The sequence below is a fragment of the Leopardus geoffroyi genome, chromosome A1 (genome assembly GCF_018350155.1).
Source record: "Leopardus geoffroyi isolate Oge1 chromosome A1, O.geoffroyi_Oge1_pat1.0, whole genome shotgun sequence".
Classification (NCBI taxonomy): domain Eukaryota; kingdom Metazoa; phylum Chordata; class Mammalia; order Carnivora; family Felidae; genus Leopardus; species Leopardus geoffroyi.
In genome coordinates this window covers 209,763,433-209,787,098 of record NC_059326.1, presented here as the reverse complement: position 1 = coordinate 209,787,098, position 23,666 = coordinate 209,763,433, and the positions used below count along the sequence as shown (strand labels likewise).

Below are 23,666 nucleotides of genomic sequence, written 5' to 3'. Positions count from 1 at the left end.
TTAAAATCAATTGTAGAAATAGAGCCTGAAGGACATACCATGTCTTTGGCCATTCGAGCAGTAACAACAGAATACCATAGACTGGTGGCTTATAAACAACAGAAATTTATTTTTCACTGTGTTGGAAGCTGGGAATTCCAGGATCTAGGTGCTGGCGGATTGGTGTCTGTGAGAACTCACTTCATGGTTCATAAACTGGCTGTCTTCTTGCTGTGTCTGTATATGGCAGGATGGGCAAGGGAGCCCTTTGGAGTCTCTTTTATGAAGGCATTAATCCCATTCATGAGGACTCCACCCTCATGACCTAATCACCTCTCAGAGGCCCCACCTCCAGATACCTTCCAATGGGAAGTAAGTTTCAACATAAGAATTTGGGGCGGGGGACGCAAACATTTAGCCTATAGCACATTGCTTAGCAGTAATAGATCCGGAAAAAAAGGAGGCTTTAATTAATGCTGACCTCCTATGAGACTATATTTTTCACCTAACAAAAAAAAGTTCCCTTAAAAAAAAAAAAAGCTGTTAATTATGGAAAACTTTAAATATATGCTAGGTAAACAAAAGAGTATAATGAATGCCCAGTACCCCTCACCCAGCTTAATCAACATGTTGTTGAAATTTTAATTTCATCTGTACTTCTGCCCATTCTTCAACCACTGCTCATTTATCGTTATTACCTTTACAGTTTTTTGGAATTTGGTAATATTTATATATACCAAAAAACCGAAATCTTAACTTTATAATTTCGACAAATGGAGATATTCATGTAAACAGTATCCCTTCATGATGTAGATAGAACATTTCCATCACACCAGAAAATTTCTACATGCACCATTGTAGTCGAATGCCACTACCATCTACCCACGATCACCCCCATGAAAGAGCAAATTGGTATATTGGACATCATCAAAGTTTCAAAAGATAATATTAAGAGGATGAAAAGACCAGCAAACAACTGGGATAACATATTTGCAAACACATACCTAATAAAGGAATTATCTAAAGGATATAATTCAGACTCTTAAAAGTCAGAATCAAGATTGCTAACCTCTGTTCTAGACCTGTACTTACTGGGCATCAGAGCAGAGGTGTTGACTAGGCAGTTGGGTATATGAGTCTAGTATACAGGGGAGAAGTCAAAGTAGGCGATACAAATTTGGGAGTCATCAGCATACAGGTGCTATTTTCTTTTTAAATTTATTTTTGAGAGAGGGAGGGGGACAGTAGATCCAAAGTGGGCTCTGCACTGACAGCAGAGAGCAGAGTGCAAGCAGGGGAGGGGGAGAGAGAGAGAGAGAGAGGGAGACCAGATGGAATCCGAAGCAGGTGGCAGACTCCGGGCTGTCAGTATAGCGCCTGATGTGGGGCTCAAACCTATGAACCACAAGATCGTGATCTGAGCCGAAGTCAGGTGCCCAAACGACTGAGCCACACAAGTGCCCCTACAGGTGCTATTTTAAAGTCATGAGATTGAATGAGATTAAAATATGGGAGGACAGGACGATGAGAAGAAACCAAAACAGGATTCATGGGTGGCCAATGCAGTATGAAGAAAAACCAGGAGTATATGTTGGAAAAACAAAAGAATTGTTCAAACTGTGTTGAATGCTAGGTCAAATCACATGAGACCTGAGGCTGTCCATTGTATTTATTTAGCAGTATAGATACTGTTAGTAATCATGGCAAGACACCTGGTGGAATGATGAGAATAAAAACACATATAGTGTCATTTCAAGAGAATGCAGGAAAATTAGAGATGAATGTAGACAACCGAAGGAATTTTGTGTGAGCAGAAAAATTAAGCAGTTGTTAGAAGGGTCAAGATAAGGTTCCTAGGAGTTCCAGATAAGGGGTTTTGTTTTGTTTTTATGGGAGTAGGGGAACTTACCAGTATATAGATGTTTACATGCTGATTGGAATGATCCAATAAGAGAGAAAATTGATGATGAAGACAAGAGAGTTGCTGGAATGATATCTTTGAATGGGTTAGGGCAGAAAAGGGATCAGTAATGCAGATTATGTGTAAGTGATTATGATTTTTTTTTTTGCATATCTTCCTCTGCTCTTTCTTAATTAGTCTTAGATATTCTAAGTAAATGATCTATTGAATTGGAAAAATTTCCTAAAGTATAAAACATAATCCATTTGTTCTAAGTTGTCTTGAAGAATTCATTGTTCCAAGGGACTGTATCACTTAATGAGGATCAAAAATTAAGGTAGCCAAAATTTCTTGAAAAGATTTTTACGGCAGACAAATTCAAATAGCTAACAGAAACAAAATGGCTAATACAACTATTACATACTTTTATAATTTAATGTTAATGTAAAAGTCTTGATGTATCTAGGCCTTTCTTATATTTTATAGTCATCAAAAAAAAAAAAAAAGTTTCCTGTGTGTGTTTAAACAAAAAAAATTGCAAACTTCAGAATCTTTTGCTTTCTAATGGTACCAAATAATCAATTCAGAAGAACCTGGCTAACCTTTGGTGGACTTAGTAAAAAAAAAAAAAAATGTGAATTTTATAAAAATAAAATTAGTATGTGACCCAGTAATTCCACCACTGGGTATTGATCCAAAAAATATGAAAACACTAATGCAAAAAGATATACACACTTATGTTTATTGCAGCATTATTTATAGTAGCCAAATTATGGAAGCAGCCCAAGTGCCCATTGATAGATAAATGGATAAAGAAGAAGTGATGTGTGTGTGTGTAGGTGTGTGTGTGTACATACACACACAATGAAATATTACTCAACCATAAGAAAAATGAAATCTTAAAAAAAAAAAAGAATGAAATCTTGCCATTTGCAACAACATGAATGGATCTAGAGAGTATAATGCTAATCGAAGTAAGTCAGAAAAAGACAAATACCATATGATTTCACTCATATGGAATTTAAGAAACAAAACAAATGAACAAAGAAAACAAGAAGCAGACTCAACTATAGAGAACAAACTGATGGTTACCAAAGGAAGGTGGGTAGGGGATAGGTGAATACTCTTGATGAGTACTGAGTAATGTATAGAATTATGGAATAATTATATTGTAAACTAATATAACACTGTATGTTAACCATACTGGAATTAAAATTAAATAAGTAATCTTTATTTCTTAAAAAACAAAACAGAAAGAAACAGGGAATTTTACATTTTTATAGTAGTTGAAAGTATGCCCTCTTGTGGATCCATCAGTAATTTCACATGAAAGCATTTTCTTTTATATTTCATATTTAATTAATCATGTATTGTCAGATATCTATGGTCAGAAGTTGAGACCTACATCTGAATGTTATAGTTCTTTAAGACCTAAACCTCATTTAGAAAGAAAAAATCTCCAGTGTGATTTTTTTTTTTTTTTAATTTCTAATACCTTTGTATAGTATACTAAGTAGTCTCATGGTGTAAGGTACAGTTTCAACCTCAATGAGGGGCTTAAGATAGGCTGTTTCTTCTGCAGTGGACAGGAAGTGAGAAATGAAATTTTTGGTGTGGGAATGGGACTAGTAACCCAAATAATTTATAGTAGCACTTGGAAATTTCCTCCATGGCCTCTCTATTAAAAAAAAAAGAAAAAAGAAAGAAAGAAAAGAAGAAGAAGAAGAAAGAAAAATTAAATATTAATTCCAGGACTCAGGAAAGTTTTTTCCTAATGCAGCTTGTATTTTTGCATATTTGTTAAGATTAGACATTGTAGGGGCACCTGGGTGGTTCAGTCAGTTAAGTGTCCGACTTTAGCTCACGTCATGATCTTGTGGTTGGTGCGTTCAAGCTCCATGTCAGACTCTGTGCTGTCAGCTCAGAGCCTGGGGCCTGCGTTGGATTCTGTGTCTTCCTCTCTCCTCCCTTCCCCCACTCACACTCTGTCTCTCTCTCTCAAAAATAAATATTTTTAAAAAATTAAAGAAGATTAGACATTGTATAAGTACTCACCAGGCCTCTGTAAGTCAGTTTAATAATCAGCTGGGACCTTTTAAAGTAATACAAGCTTTTGTTAAAGTTGGTTTATATAAAAATGCATGTGAAACAAATTGAGACGAACAATGAAGAAAACTGATTATCGAAATATATAGTTTTACTAATCGTTTTACTTCTGAATGAATGTATACATACTCTTTAAAATGAGACATCAGGGGCACCTGGGTGGCTCAGTCGGTTGAGCGTCCAGCTTTGGCTCAGGTCATGATCTCACAGTTTGTGAGTTCGAGCCCCACGTCGGGCTCTGTGCTGACAGCTCAGAGCCTGGAGACTGCTTCGGATTCTGTGTCTCCCTCTCTCTCTGTTCCTCCCCTACTCATGCTCTGTCTCTCTCTCTCCTTCAAAAATAAATACCCCCCCCCCCAAAAAAAAGATTTTAAAAAATAAAATAAAACAAAATGAGACACCATACATTTCAACCTGATTTGTGACTTCTTTCTCTTTATAATCGTACTCAATAATGTAACTGTATTCTTCTATTGTATATTATATATATTATGATATGGCTGCACTATTGGAACACACACAAGAATAACACACATTTATTGGTTTCCAGCATGGTGGCTGCAGAGAGCTCAGGCTTCCAGAAGCAAAGCATATGTACAAAGAAAGCATTAGAGCTTTGCCTTTTTTTTTTTTTTTTTTTGCTTTTATTTTGCATTTCTGTTATTTAATAGAAATAACTTAGAACTATAGAAAAACAAATGTTTTAATGAAGTGAAAATTTTCACAGTGTGGCTGGTTGGGAAATGTTTTTGAGCTAGGATTTAAGGAACATCTTTTGGAAGTATCTTAAATAGAATGTGAAACTCTTGTTCTTGGATACATTTTAGGCAGTTTGAAGGGATCTGAAGGGAGCTTGACTAAAGTGGAAGGATTCTCTTTGAGGGGCACCACTCTTAAGGGGGCCACTGTTACCTGCTTAAATTAGTAAGTAGTGCAACGTACGTGTATTTATTCACTTCCTTACCTGGCTGTTTAGGATTTTTATTCCATTTGTTTCCCAAAAGAATTTGAGGCAACTTATACTATTAAATGTAATATAAACTGAGATAATAAAAATATACTAGTTTTAAGTCCCCTTTGTCTCCCCACCCAAAAATAATATATTATTACCAAAGAAGAACGGTATTAATTAGCTAAATATTCCACATGTAGGAAATCTTAATTCATTCAAAATAATGTTATAATTATGCAAGATGACAACATAAGTATAAAGAATACTGAGCTATAAATCCAATGTATTCTAGACTTGATTCGGTTAGTTACTAACTATGAGACCTTGAACACACATTTAGCTTCAATTTCCTTACCGTTTATTGGTTTCCCTTTCTGCCATGGCAATGTAGATGTTTCCTGGTTTTATGTCCTTTGGATATACATGAGAATATAAGATTTGGTTAGAAACATCTGAGTTCAAATCCCAGCTTTGCTGTGTGCTATGTAAAGCATTTAGGCTCTGAGCCTTCGGTTTTGCAACTGTGAAATAATCTTCACAACCCTCTGACTTTGGTAACAGTTAAGGAAAGGTATATGTTAACGTCTCACACATAAGAAGTGTTAAAAAAACAAACAGCAAAAAAAAAAAAAAACCTTCCCCCACAATGTTACCTTGTCTTGCCTATTTCCTATTATTATAATTTAACTGTTACCAACCCTCTGTGGATCATTTTCATATCTATAGCTGTAATTCCAACTGCTTTTGTCAGTTCTGGAATTTCCAACTTTACATTATCTCCAACTGGATGTTACGTTGGCACTTGAATCTCTGAGTACATTCGAAATCAGAACATGTCATGTTACATGTCATTGCAGTATTCAACAACTTTCTGCCTCCATTCTCTTTCTGCCACTCCATCTTCCTTATTGTTTACATTAATCTTACTGAAACTTTTTCGCTTACAACAAGGATATGAAAAATAAAAAAGGTCACCACTTCATACAAATTCCTTTGCAGGGTCCAATTCACCTTTCTAGCCTTGTGCTCTGGCGAAAGTGTCTGTGAATGCATCCTGCATATTCTGTTAGTCTTAGCACCTACCACAGCACTTTCATACCATAGATTCATAACATAGGTTTCATAGGTAATTATTTAAATATTTAAATTATTTAAATATGTATTTATGTATACATATAGCAGCAACTATTAGAAAATTCATTTTGGAGCACCTGGGTGGCTCAGTTGGTTAAGTGTCCAACTCTTGATTTCGGCTCAGGTCATGATCTCATGGTTTGTGGGTTCGAGCCCCACACTGGTCTCTGTGCTGACAACACACGAGCCCCACACTGGTCTCTGTGCTGACAAGCCTACTTAGGATTCTCTCTCCTGCTCTCTGCCCCCCTCCTCAAATAAATAAACATTTTTTTAAAAGATTCATTTTAGTATTTTCCATTTTTGTACATGTTTATATCATTGTTTTTCTAAATCAAAAAGTAATGTTCTAGTAGTTTTAAGAAGTGCTCAAGTAATATAGATATAAATACTACAAAAATGGGAATTCCCCCAAATCCCAGAATACATACATCCGACCCCCTAACCATTGTTAATGGTTTAAATTAAAATATATTCTTAAAGAATGTTTTTCATGCCTAGACTGTCATTTGTATAAAAATGTGTTTTAAATAAAAATAGACTTGAACTGCGTACACATTGGCATTATTTTCAGTTAGCAATATATCTTGAATATCTTTTCATGAATTTTAAGAATCTTTGCCTTTGTTTTTAAATAAATTTGATGCAGATTGTGGAAGGATTAAAATATGGAGTACTCAAAGTAAAATTGGTTCAGATTTTAATTCAGTGATTCTTTCTGTGTCCTCTCCCTAGATGATTTCCCCTTTACAGCATGCCTGTGGCCAAACTCAAATTTTGAGGGGTAGAGACTGTTTCCATCTTGTTAACCACTGAACTTTGTTTGCCTAGCATGGTGTTTGACACCGTGTTACAAAATAAACATTATTGGGTGCATTATAATGAAGGACTAATAAATACTATCAAAAGGTAGGGAGAGCTTGGAATCAGACCCAGGCAGGCTGTTCTCTTTATTCCTGGGCTAGATATGTTTCTTTCCTCACATCTGTATTGACTGTACAACATGATTTTTAATTGTTGTAATCTTTTGTGGATGTAATGTCAATTGTATATCAGTCATGTTAAACTAATAATATTGCTGTACATTTTAGTTGTTATGTAAAATGTCCATGTACCAGACAGCCTGAGTTTGATTTCTCCTGTATGACCTTAGGCAAATTATGTATCCTCTGTGTATATCACTTTCTTCATTAAATAAAACTGTAATATGAGTACTTCAGTGTCATATAAGGATTAAATAAGAGTACCTTTAAGGGATGCCTGGGTGGCACAGTCAGTTAAGCGTCTCACTTTTGATTTCAGCTCAGGTCATGATCTTGTGGTTTGTGAGATGGAGCCCTGCATCAGGCTCTGGGTGGGAGTGAGGCACTCCTCTCTCTCTCTCAAAATAAATAAACTTAAAAAAAAAAAAGAGTACACTTAAAGTATTTTTTATTGGGTACTAGGTGCTCAGTAAATGTCATTTCTAACAGTTTTTTACTACTAAAAAATTGAAGTTATTGAGACAAGATTGTACACATTTCTTGGCTATAGCGTACACACTGGCTGCCCAGGAAAATTCATCTACCATCAGTTTATGAGAGGAATTTTTATTCCAAATACATCCCAATTTGAGTTATTATAACTTCTACCAATAGTGTTTTATTTGCATTTCTTTTGTTTGTGTGAAGAAACCATAAATTTTAAAGTGAAATTAAATTAAGTGAACAAAGAACCAGAGCCTTTAAAAAATCTTGTCAAGGGACACCTGGGTAGCTCAGTTGGTTAAGTGTCTGACTCTTGATTTTGGCTCAGGTCATGATCTCATGGTTGTGAGATGAAGCCCTGTGTCCGGCTCTGTGATAAGCATGGAGCTTGCTTGAGATTCTCCTCTCCCTGTCTTTCTCTGTCCCTCTCCAGCTTACACTCTCTCAAAATAAATAAACATTTTTTAAAAATCTCGTCACGGTGCCTGGGTGGCTTCTGACTTCAGCTTAGGTCATGATCTCATGGTTCATGGGTTCGAGCCCTGTGTCAGGCTCTGTGCTGACAGCTCAGAGCCTGGAACCTGCTTCAGATTCTGTGTCTTCCTCTCCCTGTCCCTCCCTTGCTCATGCTCTGTGTCTCTCTCTTTCTCAAAAATAAATAAACATTAAAAAAAAAAAGTTTTAAATCTTGTCAAGAGTGCTTGCTTCGGCAGCATATACACTAAAATCTTGTCAAGATTTTCACGTCAGATTCATTATAATGGATTGAAATGAGAATTTGCCGTAGTATCTTCCAATAATTAAGAATTATTGTAATTAAACCAGGCCATTCTAAAATAAGCCATAAATGCGTTCTTAGTGTGTGTGTGTGTGTGTGTGTGTTTGATTTAGTTCTTAGTATTACAACAGTTAAGTTTTTCCCCTACTTTTCTTTGCCAGTATTTGTTTTGGCTACCTTACCATTTAAGTAATTATAGGTGGGCCTGCCTAGGACTAGTAAACATATATGTGATACTATGGTGAAATATATACTGGAGTTTCAAATAATAACTTACTATATATCTTTTGGAAGTAAAGATTATGTATATTATTGAAAAGACCCCTTTTCCCTAATTCATCTGTGTTTCTCCTCTGTTCTCCCAAAAAAAAATTTTTTTTCCAGTTAGCATTAACACTGCTAACTTTTTGGGTCACTTATTATATGCCGGGTAGTACGTCAAGTTGCATTATTTTTTGCATTTTCATCACCACTTAGGAGGTGGGCTTCTTCGTCCACTCTTCCATTTCTTTTAGTCAGCACTTTTGAAACTGCTTTGCTTTAGTGGCCCACAGACATTTTACCTGGAGTCACAAAGCAGTATGCAATGTAAACTTGTGTTTCTATTCCTTCCATCCCTCTCAGTGTTGATCTCAACCCACTAATTCTATTTTATAATCTACTAATTGGTCACCATTCACAGATTTTAATTGAGTAAAGTACTGCCTTAAGTGACAGTTTTAAAGCACTCATTATAATCTTTCCCATTTGGTTACCATTTCATTCCAAACACATTGTTCCCCAGAGATAATGACTTTCAGCTTCAGTTTCAGCAGTTTCATGAAAGATAGTATACTTTCACAGAGCCAGGTAGACCAAACATTGCCCAATCCAGAGCCAGAAATGCCATGTTAATTAGTTAGAGTTCTGCATATTGATTTTTAGAATTTTAGGAATGCTCTTTCTTGATGGACTCTGGTCACTTTCCAGCATAGGCAGCATTATTTCCGCAAATTACTCATATTCATCGACATCTGTGACTTTAGCTAAAATTTAAGTCCATTTCTAACAAAGTCTTTGCTGTTCTTCAAAAGCTTGGCTTCCAGTGAAACCAGCATAGTTCAGCAGTGAGGTATAAATAATATTTGTCAGTAGTCACATACTCAGTCTGTACACTAAAGCACTTTAAACCAAACAAGCATTGTTGCTCTCTTTTCTTTCCCCACTTACTCCCAGTTTTCAGTTGACATCAGAGTATTAACATGCCTTATTATGTCACTAAGAAGAAAAGCACAATCTTGTGGTTAGGTTTATTAATCTCCTAATTCATATGTGACAACTAATTAAATCATTTTTAGACTAAAAAACTCCAGCTGGAATTGGGTCTACTTTTACATGTTACGTGGGATTTAGGCAAACAGAATAAAGTTGGTTAGCCCACGATATAACTCTCTAGCTTATTCTTTATTGGTTCCTGTCCTCTGAACTAAATAATATGGACACTTGTTACTTAATCTGTTAGAGTATGGCAATTTACATTTACAACGATGAGTCGTATAAGAATAACAAGATATTTTTGTGCTGTTTTATACATAATTTGCATGCAATTATTTTTTCCCATTAATTATTAAGCATAAACTAACTTTTTTATTAGCCCAAACTTAGAAAAAAAAAAAATCTGTCATGTTTCATGTTTTGGTGACTTCTGTCAGGTTTCAATTTTTTTTTTCTTTTTTTACTACTTGATACAACTTCGTAGTACTTGATGCTAAATTTGCAATATTTCCTTAAATTTCTTTCGTGTTGTTAAAGAATCAAATTAATAACTTCAAAGAGTAAAATCCATATTGTAGCAAGAGAACAAATGTAAGATAGCCAGTAGTCTTTCCTATACTATTTCTTGTGCTATATCCTTTCAGTGGATTCTACTAGCAAATTTTATGTCAGTCATTCAGCAAAGGGAAGTGTTTTTTCCTTGGCTGGCTACTAGAAAAGAATGTACATATAAAGGACATAACTGTAAGGGGGGAAAAATAATTACCAAAAAGACAAGACAGTTGTTACTTATAAAGGGGAAAAAAATCACCCGAAAGACAAGGTAGTTGTTACCTGTGGTAGGAACTAGGGTGCTAACTTTCTAGATGGTGGTTCTTTGGATGTTTGCTTTATAACTCTGTTAAACCATACATATATGTTTTATGAATTTCTGTCAACATATATCTATAATTGTGTTTGTGGAAAAAGAAAATTTGTAATTTTAACTGCCTGTATACTTCTACTTTTAAAAAAATACTTGGAAAGATACATTAAGATACATGAGAGAGAGAGAGAGAGAGAGGAGTTATTAGTGTTATATCATTTCACTGTTTTGAAGTTTACAACTCAAAAAACTTAGAGGTTTTCTTAACAGTGACTGACAAGCAAATACAACGTTTCAAAAAAAGAAACATTTAAAGTGAAAATTACAATTCAAGTTTCTATTTTAGCACTGTGTTTAGTTGATATGGAGTAGACTTCTATTTACTGATGAGTTTATGAAGTTATTTAATAAAGGCATATCTTTGACTAATGTGCATATTATTAAAATGTATTATGTACTTCAGAAAAAGGTTCTTACACAAGTACGCTATTAAAGATAAAGATTCCAAGAGCCACAAGATAAAATGAGAAAAATTGGGGGACACTGAACAGAATTAGAAAACATGTCAGGAATTTAACAGAATGTCTGTACACACAGACACAGAATTGCATCATAAAAACTGAGTCAACAAAGTCATTGTAGAGGAATGTTAAAATGTTAACGTATTTCTCTGTCCTTTATGGGTTGTGCGTTAATTAGTGATTGGTTGGTATTAAGCATGTAGTGATAATTGGGAAAGCAAGGTAAGTACATTAACATAAAGTAATTCTATAAGGATGAGACAAGGCAAGTTTCCAAAAAATGTTACAAAGGAATGTATAATTATTTACAAAAGTATGTTAGGCTATAAGTGTTATAAGTGAAAGTCAAATTAAGGTAAAGCTTTTAGCTGAATTTGTCTGAGGTTTCATGAGGTAGTGGGAACTTGTCCTAGATCTTGAGGAATTACAGGATTTGGATTAAAGCACAGATGGGCTACCTAGGTAGAGAGATATAGAAGGAAATAAATAAAAATGCAAAAACACAAGGTGAATTCAAGATAATCTGATCAGCTTGTTTGAAGAGGATGGTTTATGTAGAAGAGTAGTGAGAAACCTAATTAGAAGGGCAAGTTACCAGCTAGATTTTAATGTGCTTAGGATATAGAAAAGAATTACAGTACTTGTCAAAATTGAGTATCCCAGGTTAGTAATACAGTCTACTGGTTACACAGACTCTTGAGCCAGATTGCTTGGGTTCTAATCTTTCCTCCACAAGTTACTTTAAACTCCCTGTAAATAAATTTCCTCATCAGTAAAGTATAGAAAATAATAGTACCTACCTTACATTGTTGTTGTGAGAACTAAATTAGTTAATATATGCAAAGCACTTTGCAGTGCCTGATGTATGGTAAGTATAAATGAATGATAGGTATTATTGTTGTATAGGTTGACAAACAAGGAAAGCAGAAAATCTTATTTTTTATAGGCATTTCCCTAATAGTATTATATTTGACATATTTTTACAAATAATTGTCTGTTTTCTGTTGCAGTGTTTGGGAAATGGGAAGTAATGACAGCTGGCACCTGAACTAAGTACTTTTATAGGCAACACCATTCCAGAACTTCAGGATGAATGGGGATATGCCCCATGTCCCCATCACTACTCTCGCGGGGATTGCTAGTCTCACAGACCGTAAGTTTGGTCAATTTATCTAATCTGTGTTCTCTTCTGTGTTAACAATGATTTTTTAAGAGACTGTAGAAAAAGTTATTTGCAGTTGTCATAAATAAATTATTTGAGATTTAAAAATTTTAATGACAAATATCATTATTTCCTTTGGTTTATTGGCATGCATGTGAAAGTAACAAAATTAGAGTGGTCAGCTAGTAGATAAAACCTTAATTTCTGTTTCATCCTAATGACCAGTTAAGAAATGGTGGCCTTTATTTAAATGTCTTAACACGATAAAGGAATCAATACAAAAGTAAGGACCAAAGAAGAGGAGACAAAGCATTAAAAAAAAAATCAAAACTGAAGAAGCATGGATTTGCATATAGGAACAAATATAGACTTTTAAAAAAGCATTTCTAGAAATGGTAATGGAAACTGCCCTTCAGAGAAGAAAGATTGATAGCCTGACTTGATCTAATTTCTTAGTGATGTTCATTTTGGATGTCATTTTCAGTAATCTTTTGGAGTTTGTCATAGATATTAGCAGCCCATTTTATTCTGAACATTTAAGTTCAAAGAATTTCATCATTCTTTTGAGATTTACTTAGTGTAACACAGTTTTTAGGGATTCATTCTTGTGGTAGCTAGCTCTAACTCTAATTCTTAGTCCCTGGGTAATGGTGCAAAAAGCTACCTACAATGTCAGTCCACGTGTCATCCTACTTGAATAAATAAAGGGAAAAAGAGGTAGGAGAGAGAAGGGTAGAAGGTGAGGACGTTGCATTATGCAGGCTTTGGGGCTTTAAAATAAAGGAGCTATGAGAAAATAACTTAAAGAAGTGTTTGTTTTTTGTGGTTGGCCCCAGCTCATTTCTAGTTGAGGGGTAGTTTTAATAACTGTCAAGGTTTCCACACTTATTTCCCCATCAGTGTTGTCCTTGTTTATTTAAATTAAAGTTAGTTAACATACAGTGTGGTCTTGCCTTCAGGAGTAGAACCCATTGATTCATATCTTATGTACAACACCCAGTGCTTATCCTGAAAAGTGCCCTCCTTAATGCCCATCACCCATTTAACCAATCCCCCCACCTACTTCCCCTTCACCAACCCTCAGTTTGTTCTCTGTATTGAAGAGTTTCTTAAGCGTTTTTATCTGTGTTCAGCAGTCCTTTAATACTGTTTTTCTGTTGTTGATTTCCACTGGTTTTATTGGGAGAAAAATAGTTAAAGGCTGATAGCTTTGAGGTTAGGAAAGTCACATGGCTAGTTTATGAAGTCTGAGATAAGAAAGTAGCTGGTGGGGTTAGGATAACTCAGGTAAGAAAACTTGTCAAACTCTAGTTTTTGTTTTCACTTTGTTGTAAGACATAAACAATATAATACATAGGAGTGCCAAGTCAGATATACCACCAGGGATTTATTTTTGTTTGTCCTCCCTATGCTCTCAAATGTACCTTATATTTTAAAAGCTTGCCCAGTAAATCCTATTTATTAAGTAATAATTTGTTTCCTGTGATTTTACTAATAAAAAAAACAAAACCTGTTTTTAGCCATTGGGGCTGTGAGCCTGATAATTACATTGTATAAGTGATTAGAAAATAAGCCCAAAACAAAGATACTTTAGTTAACTTTCTTAACTTTTACTTTAAACAAATAAACAAATTCCCATTATGTGAAGAAACTGTAAATAACTGAATTTAAACTACTGTAAAAACATATCCTTTTTTTGCTGTTACACTAGAATGAAGAGAGAACTATTTATTTAGAAATTTACAATTGATAGCATAATTCCTTAGATATTTGGCTTCTTCCAGAATCCTTATTCTATGAATGTTCTTTTGCCAAAGTGAACTATTTATTTTTTATATATACTCAAGCGTTTTAAAAACCTGTTACTTGAAGAGTTGGGTATTATTACTTGGTTATTTATGTGAGATTACTAGTGATTCTGATAAATCTTAGAAGCAAAAATAAATGCGATTAATTAATGTATTCTCAATTCTTAGAAGTTACTTTGTAACACTACTTGTTTTGGCTACTTTATTCATTTATTAAGTGAATACAAATTTTAAGATCTGAAAAATCATGCGTATAAAGGAGTTGAGTTTTATTCTTAGTAATAAAATCTGTTATTGCCCAAGTGATGTTTTGGGGTTTTGTAGACTTGATTGGGGCTTTTGGGGGGAGAGGCAGAATGCCTTTTAATAATTTGTCACATTGATACTTACCACTTGTTTTTAATCCCAGAATATTTGTAAGCAGATACTGTAAAGAGACTTCTTACACTCAGTTTCTAATAATCTGATTTTATTCCAAATAGTCCTGAACCAGCTGCCTCTTCCATCCCCCTTACCTGCTACAACTACAAAGAGCCTTCTCTTTAATGCACGAATAGCAGAAGAGGTGAACTGCCTTTTGGCCTGTAGGGATGATAATTTGGTTTCACAGCTTGTCCATAGCCTCAACCAGGTATCAACAGATCACATGTAAGTATAATTTAAAAGTGAAAAGTTTTGGTCTTACTAAGAGAGTCAGTATTCCTGGTTTTACTCTTTATTTCAGAAAATTTATATACATAGTTTAATTTTAAAATACATGAATATCCAGGGGAGCCTTATGATAAGATTTAAATAGACACTGTAGTTCTGTGAAGGTCTTTTCAACTGTTTTGGAATAATCTTGGTTCATCAAGATGGGTCTCTGCCGGGAGGTGTAAAGTTGCTCAAGAAGCTATCTCCCCCTTGATATTGCTAAAGTGGTTAGAATTCCCAAGCACTAGGGACTATACTGGTAGCTTTATTTGGAATAGGCTCACATGCTTTCCCTGGGAAGTTAACTAAAACTCAAGGACTTACTCCATGCATAGCTACTACAAAACTGAGAGTAATTTTTCCCAGAATTTATCATACCATCATAAGTGTATGTTTTCACACAATACACTTTTTTAAATAATATAAACTTATATAGCTTGTTTATAAAATCTTTGTATATGAGTATACTTTAAAATTTTTTACTATAAAACTTGTACATACTTATAACATCTTAATACAAAAATTTATAAAAAGTTAAATCTCTTGGGGCATCAGCCTGGCTCAGTCTGTAGAGCATGTGACTCTTGATCTTGGGATTATAAATTTGAGCCCCACATTGGGTATGGAAATTACTTAAATAAAATCTGTAAGGGGCACCTGGGTGGTTCAGTTGGTTAAGTGTCCAACTTCAGCTCAGGTCCTAATCTCGTGGTTTGTAAGTTTGAGCCCTGCCTGGGGCTCTCTGCTGTCAGCACAGACCCTGCTTCAGATCCTCTTTCCCCCCGCTTTCTGCCCCTCCCCTGCTTTCTCTCTCAGAAACAAACATTTTTTTTTAAATAAAATCTTTTTTAAAAAGTTACATTTCTCTTATTCCTTCACATCTCACTATACAGCGGTACTCATGTATCCTTTCCATCTTTAATTTTTGCTTTTTAATTTAAAGATTCATTATTGGGGCGCCTGGGTGGCTCAGTCGTTAAGCGTCCGACTTCAGCCAGGTCACGATCTCGCGGTCCATGAGTTCGAGCCCCGCGTCAGGCTCTGAGCTGATGGCTCAGAGCCTGGAGCCTGTTTCCGATTCTGTGTCTCCCTCTCTCTCTGCCCCTCCCCCGTTCATGCTCTGTCTCTCTCTGTCCCAAAAATAAATAAACGTTGAAAAAAAAATAATAAAAAAAAAATTAAAAAAATAAAGATTCATTATTTATAGGAATGAGGATAAAGCACTATACAATGGAGTGGTCTCTGTCATTAGATACAGTACATACTTTGAAGCCATTTTTAAAGCTGATGAATGTTAAGGTAATATACATGTGAATTTTCTGATGGGGAAACAGAAATAGTTGGTAAAATCAGAAGGAAGTCTCATACTAATATTTTGTCACTCCAGAAATTCAACAGTGACTAAATATTTTGTCACTTGTTATATCTATACATACTTAATCAATAGCTATCACCAAATATTTTAAAAGATAAGGTAAATAGCACATATACAGTTATGATTTATTTTATGGAGAGCTGCCTTAAGATTACCTCCAGAAATTCATTGAAATTTATCATTGGACACCATGTTTATAAATCTTTCTTATTAGATTTAATGATGAGCAGAACAGAGACATGTAGAATATAAAATTAAAAACACTGCCTATATTTATCATTTATGTTCCATAGTTGTAAATTTAATTTGGTACTTACTTTCAAGTTTATTGAAAATTGCAACTATCCATAACCACTTGCTTGGTGTTTTTTTGCTCACTGATGACTTTGAGAAAAGAATATTAGATGGGAAAATTACATAATCTCTGGGTCTTGTCTTAACCAATGTGGCAACAGTATTTCATTCAGAGGACATTCTCAAAAAGGCAGACTCACTCATATTCAAATGTGAGAGAGAAAATATATTCCAAGCCCAACTACCAACTTCTGTGCGTAATTATCATCTCTGTAACCTTCCATTATTTTGAATAGAGTAGTCTCTGTTTTCTACTTTGAAACTAATGTGAACATTTTTTTCAGTTTCCTTATTTATTTTAAGAGAGAGAGCTAGAGCAGGAACATGTGTGCAGATTAAGGGCAGAGAGAGAAGAGCATTCCAAGTCATTGGAGCTGAAACCAAGAACAAAATGCTTAACCGACTGAGCCACTCAGGAGTTCACTAATGTGAACATTCTTTTTTTTTAAGTTTTTTTTAACGTTTATTTTTAACGTTTATTTATTTTTTTTAACTTGTTTTATTTTTTATTTTTTTAAATTTACATCCAAATTAGTTGGCATATAGTGCAACAATGATTTCAGGAGTAGATTCCTTAGTGCTCCTTACCCATTTAGCCCATCCCCCTCCCACAATCCCTCCCATAACCCTCAGTTTGTTCTCCATGTTTATGAGTCTCTTCTGTTTTGTCCCCATCCCTGTTTTTATATTATTTTGTTTCCCTTCCTTATGTTCATCTGTTTTGTCTCTTAAAGTCCTCATATGAGTGAAGTCATATAATTTTTGTCTTTCTCTGACTAATTTCACTTAGCATAATACCCTCCAGTTCCATCCATGTAGTTGCAAATGGCAGATTTCATTCTTTTTGATTGCACACACACACACACACACCCCACATCTTCTTTATCCATTCATCCATTGAGGGACATTTGGGCTCTTTCCATACTTTGGCTATTGTCGATAGTGCTGCTATAAACATGGGGGTGCATGTGTCCCTTCGAAACAGCACACCTCTATCCTGTGGATAAATGCCTAGTAGTGCAATTGCTGGGTCATAGGGTAGTTCTGTTTTTAGTTTTTTGAAGAACCTCCATACTTTTTTCCAGAGTGGCTGCACCAGCTTGCATTCCCATAACGTTTATTTATTTTTGAGGGAGAGAGAGACAGAGCACAAATGAGGAGGTGGCCAGAGAAAGAGGGAGATGTAGAATCCGAAACAGGCCCCGTGGTCCAAACTTTCAGCACAGAGCCCGACGCGGGGCTCGAAATCAAGAACCGGGAGATCATGACCTGAGCCAGAGTCAGATGCTCAACTGACTGAGCCACCCAGGCGCCCCTTATGTGACCATTCTTAAGTAAACTAATAGTTCCATAAAATGTTTTGGCCTTTTTTTTTTTTTCCTGTTTAAAATGGGAAAAAAAGTTGTCTTTAGAAGAACTTCTCCCTGTCATTTTTGATAATTCTGTTTCTTCCAGGAATAGTGTCTTCAAAAATCCATGAAATTGTTGAACATCTTTTGTGAATTTTTTTTATATGCCATAAGTTCTTGATTTTCTACCTCAGTCCTTTATGAATTTCACTAGTAAATTGCTATCTAACTAATGTAGAATAGGGAATTCTTAATCACTATTTTCATTTTTGATATTTGTTTTTTTAATCCCAGAGAGTTGAAAGATAACCTTGGCAGTGATGATCCAGAAGGCGACATACCAGTCTTGTTGCAGGCTGTCCTGGCAAGGAGTCCTAATGTTTTCAGGGAGAAAAGTATGCAGAACAGATATGTACAGAGTGGTAAGGTTTTTAATTGAATTTCATATTATATTTTTTTGTGGGTCTTCTATCAGATTGTTTCATTTGTAAATTCAAGTGTCTCCTTTAATAAGGTAGCCTATCATCTATGAATGCTATGTTGATACTTTGAATCAAGCCAAGAATAAGAAGGAGACCAAATGAATGTTAATATTCTTGAAGTTTAATATGTAACTAAATTCCTTGGAAATTAGACAAAGCTGAAGTGTATTTTGTTATATATTTCAGAATGCATTCATTTACTCAGAGAGCTTTAAAAGTCTTTTCTTATATCAGAAAATCATGGAATTGATATAAAAGGAGTCTTTTCATTAATCAAATAATAAAAATACTTGCAGAGCTTTTCAACATGCAGTACTTACATAAATAATTATAACAGGTTTTAGTGTTAGTACTGATGGTGATTATATTCATAGTTCTGTAGCAATTGGTTTCACTCTTTTGCTGCCTTAGCAACAGAAAAGTAGGTTTATAAGTATTATTATTAAGGAAAAATTTATTTATAATAAATATTATAAAAAGCATAAAGATATGATATTCAATATAGATACAATTTTTATGTAATCAAGGTGTACCCAGGAGCATTGTACTGAATCTGGCAAGCCCAAGTATTTATTTGGCTCTCAAGATTAAAATAGTTAGAAAGGAATAGTTTAGACAGCTCAAGAAGGTCCAACTTAATTAACTGATGAATTGTATTCAAGAATATTGGCAGATTTATTGACAATACCTCCATGAAGCCCTCCATTCCCTTTCCTAGTTTTGTCTTGTTTTTTAAATAGTATTTGTTAATTTTATGTATTTGTGTGTGAATTGTGTTTTTAAGCAATTGCATAGTTACTATCCATTCCCCAAAGTGAGCCCATGGAGATGCCTCTGCCCAAACTCCCCTTCAGCAAATTGAAGGCAAGTCTGCAGGGTGACACTGTATCTTCACTAGAACCAAGAAGCTAGATTGCAGTAGGAGGAGACAGATAGGAATGGTGAAAGTAAATCTAGAATTACAAATGCTTTGGAAGAATGTTGCAATGAAAGAAAATATGGAGAGATCATTGATTAGAAGAAAAACTTACAGGAAAGGAGCATTAAGTATAAGATAATGTGAGTGGATATAAAATTGAATAAAGGAAGTCTTCCAAAGCTATTTATACTACATTTGTAACATATTTTTAAATATTTAATTTGGGTAGTAAATTACTCTAATAAACTTTTTAGAGTATTCACGTTTAAATCACACATTTTGTATTTTATACTACATACACTTATATTTTAGCCCAAAACGTTAGTTTCTCCATATCATACTTTGTGAAAACAAACTAGCATTAAAAAGTGAATTGACACGTTGTGTGTTGTGATTTTTTTTTTTTCTAAGCGTTTCCCTGGTGATATTTGGCTTTATAATTTAGAAAAGTGATTCTTGATTGCTAAATGTAAATGTGAGTCACACATATGGAGAAAATTTAATAATATGCAAATCACTTTATTCATAGTTGTTTGGAGCTTTGAGATAATCAGGAAGGACTATTAGGAATTTTATTTGCCCCCCCCCCCTCCTTTTTTTTTTTTTTTTCTTTTTTAATAAAACCATTGCTTTCAAACTAGTAATCCCAGCTTGTTCCAGCCTGTTAATTCAGGGGAAACATTTTTTAACTATCATCTCATAGAGGATTGCTCTCCCGCTCAAAAAAAAAAAAAAAAAAAAAAAAAAAACATCATCAACAGTAATTATAGTACTTAAATTATTAAGCTATGGAATATATGACACTACTGAATTTGAGTTGAAAGAGAAAGCTCAGAAGTTAATTTAGACTATATATAAAAGAAAACACACTATTAGTGGTAGTTTTCCAGGCGATTTTGAGCCCTCATTTTATTCAACTACTGTCCTAGAGCTAGAATCCCTTCTGAAGTATTCCAGGCAAATGAACATGTAGCTTCTGTTTGAATGTTTCTGGTAAAAGGAACTTTTCATATCAATAGCAGGAACTGGAATTTGGGAATGTGATATGATGTGTAAAGCTTCCAAAAAGATTGGCTATACATATCATAAGAAAGTTCAGGTGTAATCATAGGTTTTTATCTTTGATTTTACAATGCCTAAATAACTGGATTTTTTTGCATCTCCTATGTAAAAAAAATGCCCCTTGTGTAATAATTGAAGGAACAATGTCTAGCTTGAAAAGAAATATGAGAATCTGAAAGCTGTCCTCCTCACATTTTCATTCTTTAGTCAAATATTCATTTAATCCTTACTGTGGCAAAGAATTATCGGAGAAGAAAGAATAGGAGCGTTCTGTTTTGCATCAAAACATTCTGATGGAAATGGCAGCAACTCAAACTTTGGGCCCCTCAATAAAGTAGTACTTTTTAAAACTGAGGTCTGAATCTCAGTGAAACAAATAGAATGAAATGAAGCTCCTGAAGACTGGGGATGTATGTAATAACATATAATGGAAAAACCACCAAAGGACCTATTGTAGAAGTAATTGTGTAGTATTTGGTCAGGGGTTAGAAAAGGTGATTTCTAAAGGTTCTTTCAATTTTAAGGCTAAATGATAGGACATTAAGTAAGCAAGTAGAATTAAAAAAAAAAAATCTCTATCTCTGGTCTTGCATTAGTTATATGGTAAAAGGATGTTTTAGTAAAATTGGTTGTGCTTGAAATTTAGTTTCTGTGTTTTGCTCTTCAAAATGAACCTGTGAGTCAAAAAAAAGAAAGAACAGAAAAAACTTTTGAATGTTTGTGATAGAGCAATTGCTTTAAATCATTTAAAGATACTTTACCATTAAAAGAAAAAACACATTTTCCATTCTTATGTGTTGTGTAGGAATGATGATGCCTCAGTATAAACTTTCTCAGAATTCCATGCACAGTAGTCCTGCATCTTCCAATTATCAACAAACCACTATCTCACATAGCCCCTCCAGGTAATATATGCATCATTTTATTAAGTACTATTTTCTGTGATGAGCATGCTTGTGAATTTATGCTGTATACATACAGTTAGGTAAAGGTGAATTATATGTAGTTAAAAAGTTGGAATGCTTAGCCTTAAATAGGAACTCACACAAACATTTGTCTTAAAATGTTATATGCAGAAATGCTCTAATATACTAATTGAAGTAGCTACCATCTTGGTAATTTAATTTCATACAGACAAAAGAATGTGTTAAAATAATGTGTTTGAGAGGCACCTGGGTGCCTTAGTTAAGCATCTGATCTTGATTTCAGCCCAGGTCATGATCCTCAGGAAGTGGATCTGCATTGGGCTCGGTGCTGAGGGTGGAACCTGCTTAAGATTCTATCACTCTGCCCCTCTCCCTTGCTCACGTTCTCTCTCACACGCGCGCTCTCTCTCTCTCTCAAATAAATAAATAAATAAATAAATAAATAAATAAATAAATAAAATGTGCTTGAGATAAGAAAATTTGTAGAGTAGAATTTAGGGAGCATGACTTTATCTTAAATAGAGGGATACTTTTATGCAAGTGAAATAAATTAATTACCTGTTTAGTTTAACTGTTAGATTATCAATTGGGGATAATTTTTATATTACCTACTTTTCAAAATTTTCTGTTTGCATAGGTATTGTTTTATACAAATCAGAGTTGTGAGAATTTTATGACCATGAAATTTTAAGGAATAGCATATTTATTTCATTTCCTGATATTGTTTGTTTGGATTTTGGGTTTCAGCCGGTTTGTGCCACCACAGACAAGCTCTGGGAACAGATTTATGCCACAACAAAATAGCCCAGTGCCTAGTCCATATGCCCCACAAAGCCCTGCAGGATACATGCCATATTCCCATCCTTCAAGTTATACAACACATCCACAGATGCAGCAAGGTAAGAAAGTTGGTTATTTATCTACAGGGAATGCCTGTAATTTAAGCAAATTAATTTTTTCTTTTTATAGTTTTTGAAATACAAACTAAAACAGGACCCTGAAATTCATCATTTGGGAGATAAAAGGATCCCTGTCACATGACTCTTTGGATTAGATTATTATACAACTGAGTGTATCTAGTTATGAAATTAGGAATTTTTTTTTTAATTGGGCCGTGTTCTTACATAGCACTAAGCCAAAGAGAATTTTGTTTTAATTGGTGAAGTATGTGTAGTGTGAAAATTTTACTATAAAGTAAATACAGTGCTGGTAGAGAAAGTTCTGGGATTATGTTACTAGTTCTCAGTTGAAATTAGCTGATAATGTCTTTGTAAGGTTATATTGCCTTGGGATGTATGTCCTGGCTTCTAAATAGTTTTTTATTAATAGTATAAATTTATACTTTTTTTGAGAAATTATAAAAAGTGTAGAAGAGACTGTTAACAAATACCTGGTTTTGTCCCCTATAAATAATAGCAAATTTTTAACATTTGCAGTCAATTATTAGTTCCTGTGTGTATTCTTCTTTTCTATCATACATGGAATCAAATGTCTTTTATAAACTTTTCAACTTACAAACTGTTAATGTAGTCATCAATCAAAACCACCAACTTCTGATTTCTCAAAGCTAGATAATGAAATACTAGGTTGAGGTTATTTCATACACTAATTCAAGGGAAAACCAGGAGGTGGATCACACATTTGGAATAGACAACTCCAAAATTACAGACTTTAGTGTGAGTGCTGAATATAAGTATGTATGTATTATATAGGTTCTTGATAATTGTAAAATATTAGTATACTCTGGCACACAAAGATATGAAGAACATTTTAACTAATGAAAGGGAAATGTTAAAAGGATGCATTGGTTTCTTATGGAAATATCCATATACACATTTGTATGTGTAGGAAAGAACGTAAATTTTTACTCTGTTTACTGTTGTTTTTTAAACAAGATAAATCCAGCTTTTTCAGAAGAAAAGTTGAAATCACAAAATCAAAAGAGAAATATGATATGGGCATCTTCCTATTCGGTAATGAGTCATTTCTTGGAAATTCTCAGATATTTGAGCAACTAGAAATGTTACTCCAGGATTAGCCCCACCTAGATATTAAGGTTAATTAGAACATGTAGAGTGGTAAGAAACAAACGGATAGGTAGATGGGACAACACAGAATCCAGAAATTAGGCAAATATATATGGGAATTTAGAATATGTGGAAGGTAACATTTGAAACATTTTTTTTCAACCTTATGTTATAAAAATTTTAGCCGTACAGAGAAGCTGAAGGATGAGCACAATGAACCCCTTCATCAACAGGAATAATTCTTTGCCATTAAATACAGTTGCTAGGAAAGATATTTATATAAACACCAAATATAATTATTCACTTCTAAAAAAATTAAGGACAGTGAATTAGTAATTCAATTGTTAAAAAATTAAGGACAGAAATGAAGAAACAGATTAATATAATTTTTTGTATAGTATATATTTTGTATTATAATTTTAATATAAATATTTGAATATAAATAAGGACAAGTAAATATGGGGAAATTATATTTTCAAAATTTATTACGAACACAAAGTATTAAGTTTTAATATACCAATATTTTATACAGATTGATACGAAGAAGACAAAAA

The 23,666-nt window shown here is 34.1% G+C and overlaps 1 protein-coding gene across 3 annotated transcripts in view; it reads left to right on the top strand.

Annotated features, from left to right (window-relative positions):
• NIPBL (NIPBL cohesin loading factor) overlaps positions 1-23,666 on the top strand; it is a 201,077-nt gene that overhangs the window by 73,583 nt on the left and 103,828 nt on the right. For all 3 annotated transcript variants that reach the window (XM_045439988.1, XM_045439979.1, XM_045439996.1), the window contains exons 2-6: positions 11,966-12,108; positions 14,408-14,573; positions 17,991-18,118; positions 20,965-21,064; positions 21,833-21,984. In XM_045439988.1, the coding sequence (XP_045295944.1) occupies positions 12,045-12,108; positions 14,408-14,573; positions 17,991-18,118; positions 20,965-21,064; positions 21,833-21,984 (610 nt within the window). In that variant the 5' untranslated portion in view covers positions 11,966-12,044. The remainder of the gene's footprint in view (positions 1-11,965; positions 12,109-14,407; positions 14,574-17,990; positions 18,119-20,964; positions 21,065-21,832; positions 21,985-23,666) is intronic.